Here is a 22,890-nt window from a genome sequence, read left to right as displayed (position 1 = left end):
TGGTAGAGGCAACAAGCTACATTCAGAGGAGCAGTGTCCCAACCCCATACTAACACAAGTTAGGCCACGTATTCAGTTTCCATGGAGCATTTTCTTTAATACTCTATGGAGAGATGCATTTGTTCTCCCATGTCCACCCTTTTCCCTGTGACTGCAGAAGGATGTTGTGCAGAAAAAAGTGGCATTGTCTTTTAGGTGTGGAAGAAATTGAATTCATGCAGCTCATGTTCAGAGAAGATTTCATCAGTGACAGCTATTTTGGTGGGAACCTGCATGGAATAATAGCTACAGAAGAGCTTCACTTTGGTGAAGGCATGCACCGGAAAGCCTTCCGAAGTAGAGTGATGCAAGGCCTCGTTCCAGTGTTCAGTCCTGGCCATCCCTGTGTTCTCAAAGTGCACAATGCTATCACATATGGGACCAAGAGTAAGGATGATCTAGTTCAAAAGAACTACAAACTAGCACTGCAGGTAAGCTTCTCCTGTCCTTTGTAAGAAAGAATTGTAGGGAAAAGCTATTTAGTGACTATTCAAACAGATGATCTGTTAAATGTTTTGAGTAATATTCCATAGGCATATCTGTTTGTAATACAGGAGTGCTATGTCCAAAATACTGCAAGAGAGTATGCGAAGATATATGCAGCTGAAGCTGAACCCTTGGAAGGCTTTGGGGAAGTACCAGAGTGAGTATATATATGTATTTATATAAATATACATGTATGCATATATATATTGTCCTGTGCCACAGCTGCCAACTGACTGCTAGGAGTAATTACTGAAGAAGAAGAAAGAGGAATCCTGAGAACAGTGTTACAGCTGGAGTAATGACCTAAATAATACTGAGTATCAAGGTGGTGAGAGAGATTCCATTGCCATTAGAGAAGGATAATAAGGAGTAAAGAGAGTAAATAGCAGGGAAAAGGCATGATTTTCATATAAATTTAGAGGAAATTATTCATGCTAGTAAAGTAACACCAGTAGGAGATACTACCGGTATCATCTAGTAACAGCAGTAGGGGATAAGTCAGGCCTTCCAACTTGCCATTAAAAATGAAATCTTAAGAGGAATCATGATCATTCTGAAGCTGGTATGAAGTCACTCCTTAGGAAGTTTTCTGTGTATAGAGAGTCTGAAGCCAGAAAGCTCAACTCTGATTCTAGGTTTTTTCAAAGACTGGTTTATTTCATTTCAGAAGTTTTCCCATTTCCCAAATACATGTACATCAGACCAGTGGCTCAATACAGGTTCACCTCTGCCTCTGAGGCTGGGAAGTGGCACCTTGAAAATTTGGTAATAGATCTTTCTCAAAGGATTTGCTGTTCCAGTGTCAGGCTAGTGTGTAGAGTTGAATTTGCAATGGATGGTTGAAATTCCATCTGCCTTGCTTCAAGGATAAGACCTACATGCTTGACAGCAGGCTAAATCTCCATCTCCGTTTAGATGACACAAGATCTGCTCAGCTGCAGTGGTTCCCTGAAAAAAAGGAACACTTAAAACATAGCCTCTGGAATGATTCCTTAAAGCCACCTTTTCAGGATTAGAAATAGTGATGGAGATGGCAGTGAAATCTTTTATGAAAAATATCTGTGCAAGTCAGCTTCTTTTCTGGAAATATATTGCTCTTGGTAAAATTTGTGTTTGAAAGATTTCTCTAGGCACAGGATATAACCTCTAGTTTCGATATGAAAGAGAGAGCATGTACCTGTGGTGGGTTGACGCTGGCTGGGGGCCAGGTGCCCACCAAAGCCGCTCTATCACTCCCCCCCTCAGCTAGACAAGGGAGAAAAAATATAACAGATACATAAGGACAGGGAGAGATCACTCGACCAATTACCGTCACGGACAAAACGGACTCGACTTAGGGAAAATTAACTTAATTTATTGCCAATCAACCAGAGTAGGGTAATGAGAAATAAAACCAAATCTTAAAACACTTTCCCCCCACCCCTCCCTTCTTCCCGGGCACAGATTCACTCCCGGATTCTCTACCTACCCCCCCCCAGCGGCGCAGGGGGACGGGGAATGGGGGTTACGGTCAGTTCATTACACATTATCTCTGCCGCTTCATCCTCTTCAGGGACAGGACTCATCACGCTTTTCCCCTGCTCCAGCGTGGGGTCCCTCCCACGGGAGACAGTCCTTCACAAACTTCTTCAGCATGGGTCTTTCCCATGGGCTGCAGTTCTTCATGAACGGCTCCAACATGGGTCACTTCCATGGCGTGCAGTCCTTCAGGAGCACACTGCTCCAGCGTGGGTCCCCCATGGGGTCACAAGTCCTGCCAGAAAACCTGCTCTGTGGGCTTCTCTCTCCATGGATCCACAGGTCCTGGCAGGAACCTGCTCCAGCGTAGGCTTCCCATGGGGTCACAGCCTCCTTTGGGCATCCACCTGCTCCGGCATGGGGTCCTCCATGGGCTGCAGGGGGACAGCCTGCCTCACCATGGTCTTCCCCACGGGCTGCAGGGGAATCTCTGCTCCAGCGCCTGGAGCACCTCCTCCCCCTCCTTCTTCACTGACCTTGGTGTCTGCAGGGTTGTTTCTCTTACATGTTCTCACTCCTCTCTCTGGCTGCAGTTTCTGTGCCCACTGCAACTTTTTTTCCCTTCTTCAATATACTATCACAGAGGCGCTACCACTATTGCTGATTGGCTCAGCCTTGGCCAGCAGCGGGTCTGTCCTGGGGCCGGCTGGCATTGGCTCCATGGGACCTACGGGAAGATTCTAGCAGCTTCTCACAGAAGCCACCTGTGTAGTCCCCCTGCTACCAAAACTTTGCCACACAAACCCAGTACAGTACCCTACGAAAACTAGAAGTCTGGTGCAAATAACAGGCACATGGAAGGTTCAGATCTGGCGCTTTATTCTAAACAATTGGCTGGAACACGGCAGATAGGAGCAAAAAGAGATTATGTGCATATGCTTTTGGTTTGTTTTTTAATTTCAAAATTTTAAGGCTAGATTCCTTTCTTCTAGCCAGCACTTGTAAGACCAAACTTGTATTTAAAAGAAGGTATATTCCTTGGAACATTTTATAAGATAAATAGAGCAAGAGAAAAGTTGTCTGTGTTCTCCAGAGTTAGCTTTAAAGCTACAGCCTTAGCCTATCTGTGCACGTTTGACTGTAAGAGAAAGCTGAGGAAACAACAGAGAAAGCACTACCCTATAATAGTCAGTGGACTGGCAGCTAGACATTTATAAAACCGCAGGAGGGGGAGAGAGAGAGATATTCTGTGGTCTTGAGGTTACTTATGATAATTCCACCATGGAGTAGTACTAACATTTCTATTAACCAGTGACCCATTTATTTTCCTTTCAGCGTGCAGTAATATGAAACTATATGGAGCTTTATACACTAAGAAAAGCTGTTCACTTTAATGATACTGGTAGAGTTAAGCTGATACCGTACCTTGAGTGAGTAGGTTAAAACTAGACTAGTGCCTACAGTTGCAGTGATTGTTCCTTGGAAAAAGAATAACTACTGGTATAAAGGCCATTTGTACCAGTTTAACTGCATGTGCTATAATAATAAGGGTACAATATCACAACAACAAATAAATTAATGGTGTCAATAAAGCATGATTGTGGACTAGAACTGGAAGACTTATACAGAAGTGCTCTGGTTATATGTAGTTCTCTGTCTCATGACTAATTTTTCTAGACCTCCTTTCAGTGTATATAGAGCACCTACGTACATTCATGATTCTGCCATTTCCAGAGTCCAGCACAGGTATGTCTGGAAGCAGCTATGCCATCCCTTTGGCTGTGTTGCTCTAAGAGATAGGACTCTCTGTAAGAAAGCAAGTAACTTGAAACCCGTTTCGTGGTGACAGTCATTTTTCCCATTTGTTCTGAGATACTGCTAGGAGCTTTTGTGAGCTAGCTGATAAAATACAGTTATGTTCTGTTACCAGCTCCAGCTGAATGGCTTTCCAAAATAAGCAATATTAAATCTCAGAGCAGTATTAAATTCCATTCTAATATACACTGATGTCACTTTTTTGCTTACTCTAAGGTTTTAATTTTGGAGACTTATACTGTAGTATCAGAGTGCTGCCTAACAAGTAACAAGAGTTTTTCTGGTGTAAGTACAAACAGAAGACGACTATCTGTGAGGTAGAACACTGCTTTCCAGACAGCAGGAACTTTGGTAACCACGAAGTTCATGTTCCTAGTGAGACAGATACTTTCTTCCAGACTATTGTCATTATCACTTCACATTCAGTCTTTCTCTCTGGGAAGACCATGAAACCCCAAGCGAAATTTTATTTGACATTGGACATGAGTTTTTGGCATGGTGCATCTTTAGACATAAATGGACCTAGCCTGGATTCCTGCAAAACTGTAAGTCTTTCTGGCTAAACTAGCTCAATTTCTAAATGACTAAAATAAGACAATTTTCAAGGTTGCAGTTTCCTGAGAACTTCATACAGAACTAGCTGAAGTTTTCTGACCTGGATCCAAACTTTGCCAAAGTCCGAGAATCTTGGGATTCTAGATTTTCATTTGAGCCAACTTGTCTTGAGAATCTGATGATCTTCCCAGAGACTTTCTTGTTTCCTCTTACTTTTTGGTAAAGTAGTTGCTTTGTACTTTCATTACCAAAAGTGTTTGCTAATTTTGGATGTGTTAGGTTTTAGAAGTCTAGTCTGAGAAATCCTCCACTTACACTGGTCTTGGGCAAAGCTCTTTCTGGAGTGGATCAAATTTGCAGGTCCTTAACACCTCACAAAGTCTGAATCATCTATCGGTCAGCCTGAGCAGCTAAAGCAGTGATACTCCAAAATAAGCAAGCACCCTTTATTGTGCAGAGTTTAGGTTTGGGGATGTAGTAGGACAACTTTAGAAAGCATGCTTTGAAAAAGTTTACATCTGAGTAAATAATACAAAGAAATAAGCACATGGAGGATAATGCGATTATGTTCTAGAGCTACCTAGAAGATCGGAATCTTATCCAGATGTCTCCTGGCTTGGTTTAAACTTGGTAACTGTTTATTCACTCTCTGAGATCACTGGCCACTTTGTCTGTTTCTTACTCCTTCATTGACAGAACTCTCTGGATTTTACTAGTTTTTATCCCTTGATTTCAGGATCATTCCTATTTTTCTTGTTCATCGCCCTGCTAATAACATCCCCTATGCGACAGTGGAGGAGGAGCTAGTTGGGGAATTTGTGAAATACTCTGTCAGGGATGGCAAGGAAGTAAATTTCCTGAGAAGAGACTCAGAGGCTGGCCAGAAGTGTTGCACCTTCCAGCACTGGGTGTATGAGAAGACCAATGGGAACTTGCTTGTCACTGACCTGCAAGGTGAGTTGTGTGAGTCAGGGCAATAAAATGGCTTTGCTATGATACAGGCTGGTGACCACTCACAGTCAATCCCCATAACTGCAGAACTTCCAGACATTTATTTCTGAGCAATGTTATTCTTGGCTTTCTGTGTCCTGTTGGCAATGCTGAATGTGCTCCTTCCATGACCTTGTAATAGGCAGTCTTCTTCAGATGCAGACAGTACCCTGGCCCTGTGCCTGTTTTATACAGCATCTCATGCAGATCAGAATAAAAGATAGGAGAGAGAGTTAGGGTATTTTATTTTCTAGCCTGTTTTAAGTGCACTGTGCTTATTTGTGTGTGTGTTACCTTAGGGAACAGAAAGACAATTAATTGCCTACTGCAGCAGCAGGGGCTAACATGTTAACCTATGCAGTATTACAATGTTTATCTAATCAGCAGAGAAAGGGAATTTTTACTTAGTTTATGTTCTTGTAAGAAGGCAGTTTGGAAAAGAAAAAACAAATCTTACACTCTTAACAGGAGAGTTGTTCTTCCACATGTCCCCTTAGTAAATCAGGACACTCAATATGAGTCAAGTCTGGCTTATTGTCTCACCTCCCAGAAGTTAATGAAATGTCTTGTGAATTGAAGACTTCAGTTGTTAATAACACCCTAGTCCTTCGCTTTTTCTTGTATTTAAATACTTAACAACAATCTCTCCACAGTGGAATACTCCACATTCAGGTCCTGGCTAGGTTTGAAGAAACATGTTCCTTCAAAAAAGAAGAATGGTGAAGAAATGCCCTACTCACGTTTACTAAATGCTGCCGTTATGCTCCTATGGGTGTGACTCCTCCTAACTGCTGAAACGCTGGGCCTGTACGCAGCACAGTATGCATAGATGTATTTGAAACAGAGAAACACAGACCCTTTTTAAAGAAAACCAAAAAAGGTGGAATCTTAGAAAATATCCCATATTCCTTAACAAGAGAAGGCAGGAAAATTAGCAACAAGACATTTAAACAAGACCCTTGAAGTAATTTAATGGGAGAAGAAGGAACAAAATCCTAGCCTGAGGGAAGCACAGCAGCAGAAATAGTATCTGAGCCTCTATAATGACTGCTGCCAGAAAGGACAATATACCTGCTGCTGTTCAAGAGAAACATTCTTCCTCTCTAATCATCTTCTCATTTGACTATTTAGGCTGCATTTTTCAGACATACCAGTTGAGATTTCTGAGGGTATTCTCCAAGGAAAATCGTCTTGAGACCATCATCTTCCTGTACAGAAAAATGCACACTGCAGGACTGGATTTTGCCTATAAACAAGTCAACAAAGGGACAAGTTAAAAACCCCAAGTTTTTTGAAATACTGAATGAGAAAGCGTTTTTGGATCTCTCACCCAAAAAGTAAAAATAAGGTTGACTGACCTATTGATATTTGATTAGCAAAGCAAATATGCAATTCCTACTGATAAACGTTGTAGTCCAAGTTTGCAAAGCATCAAAACCACAAAACACATAAATAAATATACACATCTTGGGACAGGTGCATAAGCAAAGATTCTGTATGTTTCTTAAAATGCAGCCATCAAAGTGTAACCCCTCCTTCCCCCCCACTGACTGTCTAGCACAGGAAACAAGTTATGCTCTATTTATCAACTTGCTATCTGTAAACTACTGGTATGAGACTGACTTCTAGAAATTGCTAGTGATACAGATGACAAACATCCTATTTTTAATTGGGGTACTTTAAAATGTTTTGAAAAAATGGTTAATAATAATTAAAATTTAAAAAGTGAATCAATAAATAATATTTAATGTCTCTATATGTGGTGCTCTTGAATCTGAAGATACTCCTAGAAATTCTAGTGTAACATAAGCTCTCTGTTTCTGTCATGCCTTGTAGGTGTAGGAATGAAGTTAACTGACGTTGGCATAGCAACACTGGCCAAAGGGTGAGTGAAAAATTATTTCTCAACGGCATGGTTTTGCTTTACACATCAGTCTCTCACAGTGTAAATATGTTGGGGGAGGGTGCATTGGCAAGTTATTCTTGCTTTAACTTTGGAAGAAAACAATCCTCATCTGACTCTTCTAACTTCTTTTTGTTCATATTTATGGGAACCCACCTATAAGGAAAACACATTTATTTTGTTCTAAAAGGGTGGGGCTACACTGTAGATTGGGCTTTGCTTTTCCTTCATGCCTCCCTTAAAATAGGCTTATTCAAAGGGCATTTCATGAGTGAAATCAAGGTCTCTAGTGACTTACAAGCAAGTAAGGCACTTTACTTGGTGGTGCATCAGCTGGAGGAAGGTAGGGCTGAAAATGCACGGCCAACACTGGCTCCAGCCTGGGGTACAATGAAAGACCTGGTGTTTGTGCTGTCCAGAGCTTCTGACCATGGAGGAAATATCTCAAACCCAGCATGCTGTTGGAGCCAGAGCTCCAGCTGGGCTTGCGCTCACTAGCACCTGTCCCCGCAAATGCAAATACAAGCATTTAGACCTGTCTAGCCCTACTAGATCCTGCTACCAGTAGCCAAGGTGACCCTTGTCCCCTCCTACTCTTCCTCTGGAAGAAGAGAGGATATCTACCACAGTACTGTGGGAACTAGGGAAGGAGATGCCCTGAAAGGGCCCAAAGTTTGTGTTGCCCTTTTTGCAAGGAATTTAAAGGGATGGTGCAAAGACTGCATGAGGGAACACAGCTGAAATCCCTCTTGCAGCCAGCAAAAGTGCCAAAGCTTTAGGATATGTTTTTATGACACAAGCGTCTATAAAGAGTCTTTTCTCAGTTTAGAACTCTTTGAGTTAGTTCTTCCTGTTGCAGGCACTGACCGCAAGCTTTTCTTGAGCCTGTGTTCTTGTCAGCTGCATGGGTGGAGGGAAGATGTCTGTTTAGCTTTGTGTATGCCACTTACCTGATAAAAAAGGAAATGTGTTAAGGGATTTGATGGTATCTCTTTCCCTTCTCTCTCAAAAGCAGTAATTCTGAGCTATAACAAAAGATCTATTCATAATATTTAAAGAGGCCTGTTTCCTAGTAGTTTTGCAATGGCTTCAGGTCTTTTTGGGAGACTGAAGCATGTGTGTAAAGATATATGTAATAATGTTCTAACTTTAATGGCCTTTAATGTTCTAACTTTCTTCCACTTCTCTTAAGTTTTTGTTAATTAAAGCTTTTAGTGTTAGGACAGGCCAAAAGAGACATTGATAGGAATAGGCAGTGCAGGCAGTGATTCAAATCAGCTGGCTTTTTGGAAAGGAAAGGGGATGGGGGTAAATGCCTGTGACTGATGCTTTAAATTCATATTCTCCATTGATAAACTGACAGGAAAAGGAAATCTCATCACATGTATTCAGTCTTTATACTAAACTGGAGCATGTGTATATACCCATGGTACAGGAAAAAACACTTAAAATATGTTTTAAATTATTAAAATTTGACCCCAGAATATTCTGGGAAAATCCTTAATATTTGCAGGCTGGCATCCATTCAAAACTTACATTGATTTACTCTTTTAGCTGTGGATCCAAGGTGAAATCAGTTGAAATGAAGTTGCATCATCCTGTTATAAAACAAAGTAATAAAAATTTTATTTAGGCAACACTGTTCTCTTGAATCAGAAGTTCTATAGAAATGCTTTAATGGATGCTGTTGTCCAGCTCACTATGGGGAATTACTTCTATAAAAACACATATTGGACTAGGGAAGAGGAAGGTGAAGTGAGAAAATGAATATACAATGCAAGCTGTAGTAAGGATCACCTCAGTCATGTGTGAGGGAATATAATTTCCTGTCATGAACAACCTCTTAAAAATGCTGAGTATCATTTTATTTGTCATTTAGCTAATGATACTGCTACAAGACAACAGATTTTTCCTGGTCCTGTATTTTTCTTTTATGCTTCTTTCCCAGAAGGGACAACTCTGCAGTTTGATTTTTTAATTCCATGAGGCTGGATGGGGAAAACAAACAAGTACACAGAATTCATCTGTGTTACTGGCTATTGCCGCTTTTGGTAGTGTGCAGCCATGCTGATGAGAGGTTGTCTATCTCACATGTTGGGGAGAACATACATAGTCCTACTTAACTAAAAAATATACTATGATAGTGTTATGGTTTTAACTGTATTGTTAGAGAAGATACAAAGCTGATTTTTTGGTGTAATAGCCTATAGAAATTCCGAGGGTTTCCTCAACCACTCTTGGCAGAGCTAATGACCTCACTGATCACAGACACGTCCTCTGCCTCCAATTCTTCTAAGCCTGGGCCAATCACATCAAGGCAAACCAAAAATATCCTTGGGAAATGCTTCTGTGGTCCTTGATGAGTAGAAGAACATTCATATTGTTCCTGGGTGGAGTGTAAATTAAATACAATTCTAATTTTACTCTAAGATTGAACTTGTGTACAGGGGGAAAAAAACCCGAAAAAAAATCCATCTCCCCACCCCCACCCCCACCATGCTCATAGTATAATCAAGCTTTCAAATAATCTAGTGTCATAGTACGAACTGTTACTGATGAATTTGTAAAAGCCGATATAGCAACTGTCATGAATTATTCATGGCCATTATTTATCCCCCAGTGTTTCTTGTAAATAAAGTACAATAAACAGCGTATATTAAAATTTTGTACCTCTATTCAGCATTGCTCATTGCTGTTAATGATTTTTTGGGGGGTCCAGACTCATATTCCAAGCCTGAACAAACATTCCTGGATGAGCATTTATGTATCCTTTGTCCTCATCTTTCCCCTCATTCCTGTAGAGGCTGTGGAAAGACTGATGTTTTCAACAATTAACACTCTTCAAAGTAATTCTGATCTTTTATGCTTTCTCTGTCTGTTTTACCAGTGAATTGGAAACCAAATGAACCCAAACAAGGGTCATTTATTCAATACGCTGAAGTAGCTGCAATACAGTTTCTGTCAGTAGAGGGCGAAGCCTAACTAGAAACCGAAAAGCCTGGGAAGTACCAGAGTCGGGCAATCAATCCTTTAAATAAGCTATTTAGTAGATTCTTTGGCAAACGTAAACAAAAATAATACAACACAGTGACTGGTTTCTAAGTGCAAACAGTGAGCCAGTTTAGAAGCTGTGCACAAGTGCCCAGGTATTTACCCAAGAGTGGTAAACACAAAGATGAAGGAATCAGGAACACAGTGACCCACGGTCATGATGATTAACAGGGGTGCTGTTTGCCAAATGCGGAGGATGCTGTTTGCCAAATGCGGATCTGGACATCTGTCTGGTTTCAGGGCACTGACAAATTTAGTTTTACTCAACATGGCAACAAGAGGCATTGGGGAGTATAAACCTGGGGACAAATCCAACATTCCCCCTTCAGATTTAGGGAAGATTTGGTTTGGGCCGACTCCCAACTGTCAAGTTTAGGAGATGGAATTCTGTCTGGGTTTTATTTATCAGTCATCTAGTCAGTGAATTAATAGTGCCTGCTGTGCAAAAAACAGACTCATGTTTGTCAAGGCTTGGAATGGTCAATAGTTTGGTGTTACTGAACACAAAACATAGGAGAACAATACAGACTGCACAATTTAGAAGCCATTCACTAATGGACACCTTCCCACAATTACACTTACCACAGGTATAACAGCACAGAATGGTTTGCGTTAAGCTCACAAATCCTGCCAAATTACAACAGACCTATGGTCATAAGGTCTGTCCAGAACAGATGATGCAGTCTGGAAGCACATGAGGGGGTCTGTGTGGAAGCAGTAACTTACAAACAGCAAACAGCTGGGAGAACTCTGATGCAAAACTTTGGTCTCACATCTGTAGATTAGTTTTTCTATGGCCCGCTATAAGTCTTGGGGCTGTCTGCACACTGCAGAGCCAAACTAGGCTCATTTGTGCCTCTCAAATTCCAAAGTGGACAAGGAGTGTTACCTAGGCCACATCTGTAGTCACAAGATAAATGCAAACCTATTATTTTAAGAGAAGGGAAATGAGGATAGCTTGATTTAGGAGCAAAGCTAGTAAAATAAAGATAATCATGTGTTTTTAATATAAATGTTCTGTCTCTTGTTCACAAGATATTTATGCTCTTACTTCTACTGGCATTTGTTGAATTCTAAAGCTAAAGTTAATTAGCAGAGCATTCAATTGTACCTTTGAAGTGTCTCTTACTCATAGTATCATCTGAGCAAATGCTACTGTTTCTGCTCATTGTTTAGATGTTCCTTCAAAAGACATACAGGAAATGGTAAATACCAAATACAGATAGGAAAGCCATTTAGACAGACTATTACTTACTTCATGAGAAAAGTGGATTTTTTTTAGCTCAACTTTTTCATTCCAAGATTATTTGCACAAAGAAATGAGTATTACCAGAATTTTACAGCCTGAGAAAAACACATGAAGAAATTTTCTTTAGCTGCAACAAAATGGCTACCTAGGAAAAAAAAGAGAGTGAGAGCAAGAGAAAGAGTTCGCGGTCATTTTGCAGCCACAAATTAAAATAGTCAGCATTCAGTGCAGTGAAACTTCTCACCTAATTGATAGCCCTGGAGGTTACTTATCATTAATATTTCTGCCAGAATACACCTACACAAAGTGCAGGAGAAATGAAGCCTCTCAATCAGCCTTGCAGCAGAAATGGAGAATTTCAGATACCAGAGTAAGCAGATGCTACCCAAAGGCTGTCTGCACAGAGCCTCATTATCTCCTCAGACATTGGCGGCTGCATCTGTGTCACACACACTGCTGCAGCATCCAGCAGTGACACACCATGGCGGTGGAAGGTGCTGTAACAACATCTGTTGTTGCCACTGGCACTCACTGGAAAGACCCAATGGTTAATTGAATATTCATGATAAATTAATAAAAATATTTTGGTTTAAGTTATCGCTTTTTGCTTGCAGTGCATTGCTGTGCTTTAACTAGTTTCTGGAGTCAGGATCAATGCTTGATATAAAGAGATTTTCTTGCTGAGCACAGGCATGTTTGCCTGTGGAACTTAAGTTCTGCTGATGTGTCTGGAGCATACACCTGTTGGCTCTAGTAACAGAGCTCAAGTATAAAGTCTCAAGTGTATTACTTCTCCAAAGGAGTGAGAGAACAGTTCATTATCTTGCAGAGCTCCAGGGTATAGTCCTGAAGTAGCACTATAGCTACTTCAATAGCACTCCCCTTAAACTTCTTTTGGCTAAACAAGCACATAACTAAATTGGGGAGGAGAGGAAAAAAAATTCTTAACCCTTTGAGGTTCATCTGGCTGTTCATAGCAAGCTTGCTGAGTGGTTTCTCTTGAGTAGGGCAGGCTTATTACCTGTTTAACTTAGAGGGTAACCTTGTCTGGTACGAACAGCTTCAAATGACAAATTATAGTAAAATACATTTGGAGCTTTATTTCACTGAAATACATATTTAACATTCAAAAACTCTGACTTCAAAGAAGAATCTGAAAATAAAATATTGGTGGTATGAGAAGACAAAGACTCCTAAATACTTATGATAAGAAAGTTGAACTCCGAAGTAGTTTTTTGTATTGAAGTTAACCACCAGCAATAATTTAATTCCTTAGAAGATTAAAGTCTGCTGTTCACCTTACAATTATCTGCAAAGTCTTCATCATCATGGCTGCAATAGTTTGTGTGAAATAATTTGGGATCCATCCTCCATGGGTAGGCAATTGTGACTGTTTAAAAGCAGCAGCAAAATGTATGTATAGATGACTTTTTTTTGCTGTAAGGGGGATTGCCAATATACATTACCATTTTGGTATGTGCCTGAATAAGCAATAAATATTACCTTCTAGACATACTAGAGAAACTTTCAGATTTGCATTATCCACCAAAGAGATTTCTTTCCTCCTAGGGTGGAATTTCTGATGCTAGGAAAGCAGTCAGCCTGAGGTCTCAACTTTTCTATTTCTTCTCTGTAGAGGAACACTAGACATGCAAAATAGGACAGTTAGATATAAATGGAGGCAGATATCGTCCCCTATTGTTGCAAGGTATTTTATTATATTTTCACAACTGGTACCATTTATTTGTAGAAGAAAATTTGGCAAACTACGTTGCAATAAAGATGCTTATCTGTCAGAAAGAGTTTGAGCTTCTCAGACCAACAGTGTTTTCTTTAGCACTATGCAGTCTGCAGGAAGAAAGAAGTTCTCTGGAATGCTGTGCAATGAGCATGTTGTGTTAATTTCAGTGCTAAATTGTGTTTGTTTTTCGTGCAGTGATAACTCACAGTTCACATCTGAGGACACTGTATGTCCAGTGAACCAAGAGAATAGGGTAGAACATGCACTTACTAAGGTTACTGAAAAAGGAGAGGAGCACCCTGGCCTTTCTTCTCCTTCCTCCATTCTGGTAATTTGACCAAAAATTACTCCTTTAAAAAGTAGGTGCAGCTTTTAAAAAAAGCTGATGCAGCTTAAAAAGCAGGCACTAGAAGGAATGTCATCAACCAGTGGCAGGGTGAGGAGAAGAGGGATGTACATGCTTTGCCTACTCCCTGGCTTTGCTAGCCCACTGAAGAAGTGAGAGGTAGGATTGGGAGATATGGTGGTGGCTTGGGAATTGTGAAGGCTGGATGAGACTGCCTTCCTCAGGAACGCTCCTTGCATCCTTCTTCCCCAAGAGGCTTGGCTCCTTGAGATCTTGTAGTCAAGCCTGGGGGAGGGAGGAGCATAGCACAGAAGTTATTTACATGTTTGGATGAAAACAGCTTCTGATTCTGACAACACCTTGTGCAGCAACCTTGTCTCTTCATCGTAGTCAAAAGAACTGTTTATAGAGAATGATGTAGAATGGATTCATTTATATATTACTGAGAGAAAGTTAGCCAGCAGGCAGTTATATTCCCAACTAAATGAAATGAAAAATAGTAGCCAGCACACAGGACACAGAACTATGCCTCCTTAACCCTTTTCCCTCTTCTGTCACTACTTATTACCTGGTTTCCTTCACCTCTCAATGGCTCAGTTTGTTTTTCTGTGACAGTTAGTGCTTCTCTAAACAGCATGGGTGGAAGAGACTTGCTTAATGTTTTCAAGTTGCTTATGAGTCAACAGTCATACTCTGCCTCCCTGTGCTGAAAATGAATCTTGAAATCCCATGTGGCTTTTTTTTTTCTTTGTTGCTACAGATACAAAGGTTTTAAAGGCAACTGCTCAATTTCCTTCATTGAGCAGTTCAGAGCCCTCCACCAGTGCAATAAGTACTGTGAGATGCTGGGGCTGAAATCTCTCCGAACCACTCATCAAAAACAGAGGAAAGCAACATCCATGAAAAGCAAAAATCTACCAAACTCATCAACTATAAAGAAAACAGTGCCCAAGAAATCAAGAGAACCTAGAGACTTCATTTCTTCAGAGCACTGAGTTGCACTGTCCCATCCTGTGAAAACTCCTCTTGAGGATATGTAGTAGTGATAGGCACCAATGACCTCATGGGGGGATAACTTTAGTCTTTTGCCTTATGACGTTATTTTGAAGTCATCCTGATGCTGATGCCAGCAACAAAGAAAGGAACTGATTCTATGGTCTTGGTACCTGAGACTTAACACTGGGACAAGGTTTTGAAGACAAACTAAGCTGTCTGCCTGGATTATCTTACAACCCTTCTGTGTATTGGTACCTGCACATTTTGAGTCTTGGACACTGAGTACACCGCAGGTCACTGGAGAACATCTTCCCTTCTATGTGTCTGTGCCTGTGACCCTGTGGGTTCCGCTGCTGCATAAACATCAATATATTTAAGATGCCACGCAGTAAAAGTTTTGCACAGTGTTGTTGCTCAGGCTGCTATAGAAAAATTGTTTTCTTTCCCAGATTTTTGCATATTGTAATCCTACTGTAATCCTATTCTTGTAATTTTTTTCTCCCACTTACATGTCTTTTAATACAAGACAAAGCCATTCATGATAGGACATGTCTGTCTTCTGCCCCCCACAAAATTAGCTAGCATCTTTAAGGCCTCACAAAGTAATGTCATCAGCTTAAATATGGGCAACTTGTGTGATTCTCCATAGAATTCCTGGCTTTCCATGCAAGCTTCCTTGAATCTACAGTTAACCCCATGGCACAGTACTGTTGTGCTTGCACTGATCCTCTTGTAGGATGAAGGTTTGGAGTCTGCATGTTGCCAAGCAGCTACCATCTGAAATAAACCATTACATATAGTGGGTATTTTAGTACCTTGCAGCATTTTCAACTTGAATAAGTACAATGACTTTTCTGTGTAGCATAGAGTTGTTTTTTGAAGGAACATGACAGGTGCCCTGGGCCTGTACCTGGCTAAAGAGTCATGATTTGTCCAAAATGCCTAGGCAGGGCCAAAACTGAAAAAAGATACTGTGCTCCATTAAAATTAAATGTAGCTTATGTGGAGATTTGCAGCCAGAGGAGGGAACTATGCATGTCAGTGGACTGCAAGAAGTTTACTGGAGGTGGCAGTTGAAAAGCCAACCTGCAGTGCCTAACATGCAATACAAACACTGAACATTGTCAGACTTCTTATCCCTGTGTGATTACTAAATAACAGGTGGTGCCAGAAACCAATACCTGTGTGTAAGAGTCCCATCAGAGCTGAGGAAAAAAAAAAGTGATTTCAGACTAGGTTCTGCTTTGTGTTGATAAGCAGTGGGTGCCAAATATGAGATAAACTGTTGGGGACTAGCTGATGCTAGGGACAGAAACTCATCTGACTGCAATGTAGGTATAACATCTAGACTTGTCATCCTGGGCTCCCTTTATGGTTAATGGAGGTCTTCCCAATGGAATTTAGAGCAAAGTGCAGGTCATCTGAAAAACAAACATTTGAAATAGGTTAGATTAACTGTGCCAAAAAAGTGCTTATGTCTCTCCATTGAGGGAAAAGGCAGCAGTGTCAGACAGACATCTGCATTTTGAATTCCTACTGTTACATGGGATGAACTTCTCCAGAGTTGTTCTGAAGCATTTGAGTTTTTAATAGTTTTCTGCTAACTTATGAGGAGGAGACCAAGTACAAAATGGTATTGCAGAAATTAGGATTTGTAGTCTATGTAAAATTAAAGGTATGAAAGACTATTTGAAAGATGAGTTTTTAAATAGAAAATGCCAAGGAAAGGTGAAAAGTTTGAGTGTGAGTGAAATCTGGGTCAAGACATTGAGAGTGAAACCTTGACAAAACAATTACAATGTATCGAGGATGGGAAGCCATTCATATCAAAATAAAGGTGAATGACAATGCTGTGCTACTGCAGAGAATCTGAAGTATCACAAGAGAATGGAGGTAGAAAAGTATACAGAGGAGAAGTTTTGAAGGAGTTATGAAACACAGCAGGCAGAGGGAGATGCGGCACAGATGAGGCAGATGGTCTTATTGATACTGGCTGTGCTGTAGGGAAGAGGTTTTCCCAGGGAAGTCCCAGTGTTCTGGTGTCTCAGTTGTTCAAACCAGGAACCAGTCTGAGTTTACCCACATCTCTCTCTCAGCCAAAAGGAGGTTGGTGTGTATGAGAGAACGAGCCACCGTGCATGGCCAGGCAGCACACCTAGCAATGAGGATGGCAGCAATCCACTTTCCACTGCCACCTGGCAATCATCAGTTCATCATTTATTTGATCCTGGAATTCTGTACTCTGTTGATGCAGTTCTGGCTAGCTTTGGTGGGGAAGAGGAAAACCTGGCAATACACTGGTTTAAAGCAGTCATTTTTCTGTAATAGAACAAAAGTTTCAGTTATAATAATGTCACATGATCCTGTTAAAATTCAGTCATTGCCCTTGAGTTCAGCTACATGTGCAATTAAATTGAAATATTTATACATTAACAGCTACCAAAAGTAGAAAATGCTTGACTGATTACCTCAGTAATCAGCCGTCTTGAAAAGCTGTCTTAAAGCCGTCTTGACAAGTTTTAAAACCCTGTCATGGTACTCAGATGATTGCTCTTTGGTGTATCTAAGGGAAGGAGAGAATTGAGTCTTTGCCTTTTATTTGTTTCCTTGTTGCACCATCCTCTTTCACACTTGCTGAGCTGTCTGTTCTGCCCTCCTGTCTGTCTTGTTTGACAGGTAGGAACTCTGTGGCAGGAATACCTTGCCTATGCAGGCCCCTCTCAAAAACATCCTCAATTCCTTGCTGACATTTCTGGGTCACGATATAAAGAGTTTAAAATTTAGATACTGGCAGTGACACAGAGAGAGCTCCAGTGTGCATGACAAAAACTGATGGGAAATAAAATCATAGAATCGTTTAGGTTGGAAAACCTTTAAGATCATCGAGTCCAACTGTTAACCTAGCAATGCCAAGTCCACCACTAAACCAGGTCCCTAAGCACCACATCTACATGTCTGTTAAACGCCTCCAGGGATGGGGACTCAACCACTTCCCTGGGAAGCCTGTTCCAATGCTTGACAACCCTTTTGGTGAAGAAATCTTTCCTAATATCCAATCTAGACCTCCCCTGACGCAACTTGAGGCCGTTTCCTCTTTTCCTATCACTTGTTACTTGGGAGAAGAGACCGACACTCACCTCACTACAACCTCCTTTCAGACAGTTGTAGAGAGCGATGATTATTAACACTGTTTGCCTGCCCATGTCTAAATTTCCATGTCAGATTGTTTAAAAAATACTTTGCTAATAATTGCTGTTCTTTGTAGACTGATAACTAGCCATTCTACCCACCTTATTCTTGCTGTTACAGAAAATACATATATACCCTGTATCAGGAAGTATTTCCTCGCTCTCTGAAAAAGAATGAAAGCTGAGTGCATCTAAACTCAACTTTATACAAAGGTCTAGACCAAGAAGTTAGACTGGGAAAAGAAAGTTTAGTCCTATTTATGTTGATTGACTTCAGTGGCAGAAGAAAGATTCACCTAGTAGAACTATGGTTTTACCTTGGTGTACCTGTGTTACCAATATGCATCAGCTGGATGTCTGCAAAATCATAAGCAGTGAAATAATAAATATCAGTAGGGTAAACAGTATTCTCATTGGGCTCTAGACTTAATGGTGCATTGAGATGAATGGGAGAAACAGCTACCTGTTTCACAGACAGTGTTTTAATCTGAGCCAAAGTGTGCTTTTTGCCTTTTACATAAGGGAACCAAAGCATGGTTTTTGTGAGCAAGTCAAATAAATATGTATTCTAATCTCAACAGAGACATCAGCAAAGCAGAAACTGGAACCCAGTTTTTAAAGGAGCACTTAGGGGTTAATTCTTGCTGCTAGCAGTTGCATTATTATATTATATAATACTCTTAAGCACACACAGAATGAATTAATTGCACTGTGTCCTGATAGCAATTTTAAAATGTTATGCTTTTCATAGGGCACCACTGCAGTTTAGGCTGAAGCACTAATGCTTTTTGATTTAAATTCTATTACATGGACTAACAATGATAAAACACTCAAGAATGGAGTCAAGAAAGCTTCTACAGGATGTTTCTTCTTGTTCAAAAGTAATTAATCACACGAATGTCCTATAGGTATCGGGTTTTTAGATTTATGTGTCCCTATAGATAAACTGATAATTTTACCTATTCTTTCACAGTTTTTAAGTGCTTTTAAAAACATCTGAGCTCCAGTGGTAATGTTTTTCAAAAACACCTAAGGAGTTTCAATGTATAAGTCCATATCCACAAAACATTAGACACATAACTCTTACGTTGATCTTGTTTCCAGAAAGTGTCTGTAATCCTTAGAAGTTTCTTGCTCAGTGGAAACTGGCCTCAGTCCCTTTTGCAGTAGAACCTTGAGTACATTTGAAAATGTCACCTGAATGTTCAGAAGCGTTCAGTGGTAGCAGTGAATGAATCAGAGTACATCAGTCCTCCATGGATTCAAGACGACAGCTTGCACTTTTGAAAACCATTGCACAGTTGCTGGGAATCAGCTGTAGACTCTGGTTCCAGCTTTAGATCTTAAATAACAATCTCACCCACGAGGAGAAAGTCAGTGGGTATAGAAGACAGTCAGCCTGGTCCTGAAATATGGGGAGATAAGTCTGGAGTGCAGAAGAATTTTCTCTAAAACTGGAAAGTTGAGAAACTTAACCAAAATGTCTGCAGCATTTTTTAACCTGTGTGGGAAGATAGATCCTTGCCACAGAAGTTAGATGATTCTTCATTTCAAGTTTCCAAATGAAAAAAGCCAGGCTGCTAAGTTTCAGGATTTGAATCTATGAGTGACTAGTCTTGGATGAATAGATCATTGCAGCACTGTGATACATATTCCCAGTGCCTATGCATACACCTGCTTTACAAATTGCTTGGCCCCAGGTCTCCAGAGGATGCAACTTCAGAAGGCAGCTGATGTATTTCGAATGCTGTGCCTGGAATATTTATCCACTTCAAGGAGATGTAAGATGGAGGACCCCATTAGAAAACAGGCAGTATGTTTCCCAATCCATTCCTTATACCACATAGCAAGAGAAAATTGTATGCAATTCTTATTGGAGGAACTTTTCAGTATAACTCCTGCAGCTTAACCTCACATAACCTAATAGTGAACTGCAGGGATGCAGCTCCATTATGCCTTAATTTCTTTTTTTTTTTCTCAAGAAACTTCAGTGTATCTAATAATTGTGTGGGTGTTATAAAGGTCATGTTGCTCTACAATAAAAGCCTCAGTAAATAACTTTTCATTTTTGAGTTTTAAGAGCACAGTAGTAAGAAAGTAATAGGGAGAGGGAGTTAATCTATGCTGCTATCCTGCCACACAGCACCAGGGAAAGGCTAAGAACTGTTTGCCCACATAGATGTTTGATTGAATATTTCCTCTAATAACATTTCAAGTAGAAGCTGGGGAGCCTGTATTGCCATTCCACCACTGGAGTGCCAGCAGTGATGACTCATGTTTTGCATCTCTAAAAGAATGAATGATGTGGAGTAAGCTGTGATGACATTGCAAATCACAGAGCTAGTCCAAAATGACAGACCTAATCTCCAGCTCTTTGTGTTGATATGATATGGATATTGTGCTCAGGCAAGCAGCACATGAGGCTTACTGAGTGGGAGGAGAGAAACAGCATAAGATGTTCTTCAAATAAGAAAAATCGCAGTGCCAGTTATCAGGAGAAGGGCAAGCAAGACTGTACAGGTTCCCTAGAAAGCACTGCAGGCATGGTGAGAGAGGGAAGGGACTTCATTTCTCTCTCAATCAAAGGTTGAGAAGAAAAGTAGCTGCTGTGAAAACATTACACAGAGGGCCTTGCAGACAAGGTCACTTTTGCTTTCCTACTGCAAAGCCAGAGAAAAGAGAAAGGAGTTCCAGCTCTCTTGCCCACCCCTACCCTCCAACTCACCTGCACAAATATTCCCTCAGCTAGAAGCTAGTTCTCAGCAAAGACCTTTTGAAAAATAAGCCATAATTATCTGCAGCTCTGCTGATTTCACTGTGAGTCTGCCATAAAATATTGTGGGTGTGAAATTACTGTGATTTACTGAGTCTTGGACAGCAGGAGAATATTGGCTTTGGAAGCCATTCTGTTGCTGCTGGATTCTGGCTGTGTTTATGGATGACTGAGGTTGCTTGTTTTGCAATGGTGGCAGAACAATGTCCCTTGTTAGTGTTAATGCTTAGTGGTCTTATAGATGCCCGGTCTGTGCCAGATGTTTTGGATCTGGCCCACTACATCAGTCATTCCAATTCATTTATCTGCTCCTTTCAGACAAAGGATGGGGTCCAAGCTTATGCTATGGGGCAGCCCAGCCCGCACCTTTCCCTTTCCACCCTTTTCACAAAGAACCTGCAGCTTTTCTCTTTCTATACAGCTAAAAGCTCACCACATGAACCATGTTCATGTTCCCACAAACACAGTAGATAGATATGCATTTGGTCTTGTGATAGGAGTGCACACAGGATCAGATGATGAGAGCTGCTTGTTTGCTGTGACTAGATTTGTGCCATGTACATGGCAGGACGGTGTATCACAGCTGCAGTTTGGTGATGTGACAGGTCCATATCAAGCAACGTAACAGGGATGGACTTGTCATCAGCACCCAGCAGAAAGCCTTTGTGCCACACACCGAAAGGCTGGTACTGCTGCTACAGAAATGTGTTTGAATGAGCTTCCTGTGTAATGTAGGAAACATCAGAAGGGAGGAATATTTATATCCATCCATTCATGCTTTATCTGGTAGCCAAGATTAAGATTTATTGTTCCTGAAAGCAAAACTGGACCAGGGAAGAGGAGGCCAGTGGGGTGCAATATATACTGGAAGGATGATGTCAGGGAAGTGGGACAGCAGTGGATAAGCATCTGGCACAAGTCTCTCAAAATAAACTTTATGTTCCTCGGAACGATGTTAAAGGGATCAGGAGCACAGCTGGTGTTCTCTATCCTCCCAGCTGGAGAAGGGGGTTCAAGAAAAAGGAGACAAATTGAACAGGTGAATGAGTGGCTGCGTAGCTGGTGCCTTGCTCAAGGTCTCAGCTTCCCATACCACTTGCTTTGTCCCTGCGCTTGCATGTCCACTGTTGCACTCCCACCTCTCCTCAACCTCTTCTACCATTGCCCCTGCTCCTTCCCCTTCCCTGCCACTGTGCCTGATGTTTATTTGGGACAGCAGGGTTGGAAGAGGAAAAAAAGCAACAAAAAGTCTTTCTTCTTCCTGTAGGTACTAAGCTTTATTTTCTTCCTTTTGCAAGAGCTGTTCTGCACTAATTTATCAGGAGGCTACTGGATTACTCTCCATTCAGTCACCTTTTATTGCTGTATCAGATACTTGCACAAGAGTGGGACAGTGCAGGTTTTCAGAACAGATGGTCACTTAAGAAAATTGTGAATGCAAAGAGTGATTAGGATACGTATAAGATTTAGGAAACATATTCTGGGTTCCTCTGTGAAGACCTGTTGTGTTATTATAATTTGAAGTGCTGAGAATTGTTTTAAAAATATCTATACTGGAACTCAATTTTAATATACAACATTGTAGTTCTTCCATTAATTTTCAGCAGTACACATTGCTAATGACTGTTCCATGGCAATAACTCATGGTAGAAAACAAGGTTTAGGGAATAAAATTAAGTAACTCATTGAAGATATTCTGTTCGGAAACACTGTGTAATAAAATTGGTTGCAAATGGAAACACGGTATAATCTATAAATGATAAATTTCACATATTCATCTATGCTTTTTTCCAGCAGCACTGTACACATCACAGCCATAGGAAGCTTCCTATTCATTATGCTTGCCTGGTTACTTAGCCCTAGAAGTCAGAAGAAAGGTGGAGTTTGGAACATGCTGATGAATATTAAGGTTAGCACTCTCATTGCAAATCAGAGTGCAACATTCTGTGAGCCTAAATCTTGGATTATTCAATGGGATTTAGGCTTCTCAGTGCAGTGTTGGTGCCTGGCTTTCATTAAGACCTGTGAAAGTTCCTACAGATGATTCCTATTCTTTACAATAGTTTTCAGAAGAATTTCTATGAGGAATTTGTGACCATTCCCAAAACAGTAGGTTTAGAATATAAGACAGTGGACTTGAGCATGGTGCTCAAATCATACATACAGTTGTGGCATGGAAGGGAACAAAGCTGAAAGCATTTGAAACCTGAATAAATGGTGTTTCAAGTTAGAGGTAATAACTTTTTATCAGATTTTTGGAAAGTGTTCTGTTTGAAAAATGTCACAAGCATCTCAGTCAA

At 40.7% G+C, this 22,890-nt stretch overlaps 1 protein-coding gene across 1 annotated transcript in view; it reads left to right on the top strand.

Annotated features, from left to right (window-relative positions):
• ALPK2 (alpha kinase 2) overlaps window positions 1-17,056 on the top strand; it is a 55,043-nt gene extending 37,987 nt beyond the window's left edge. The window contains exons 9-13 of the mRNA XM_030005283.1: window positions 196-470; window positions 594-682; window positions 5,090-5,307; window positions 7,180-7,228; window positions 14,394-17,056. Coding sequence (XP_029861143.1) covers window positions 196-470; window positions 594-682; window positions 5,090-5,307; window positions 7,180-7,228; window positions 14,394-14,628 — 866 coding nt within the window. The 3' untranslated portion in view covers window positions 14,629-17,056. The remainder of the gene's footprint in view (window positions 1-195; window positions 471-593; window positions 683-5,089; window positions 5,308-7,179; window positions 7,229-14,393) is intronic.
• Window positions 17,057-22,890: the final 5,834 nt, after the last annotated feature.

This window comes from Aquila chrysaetos, chromosome Z (genome assembly GCF_900496995.4).
Source record: "Aquila chrysaetos chrysaetos chromosome Z, bAquChr1.4, whole genome shotgun sequence".
Classification (NCBI taxonomy): Eukaryota; Metazoa; Chordata; class Aves; order Accipitriformes; family Accipitridae; genus Aquila; species Aquila chrysaetos.
Note: the sequence above shows the minus strand (reverse complement) of the source record. Positions and strands in the feature narration are given on the sequence as shown.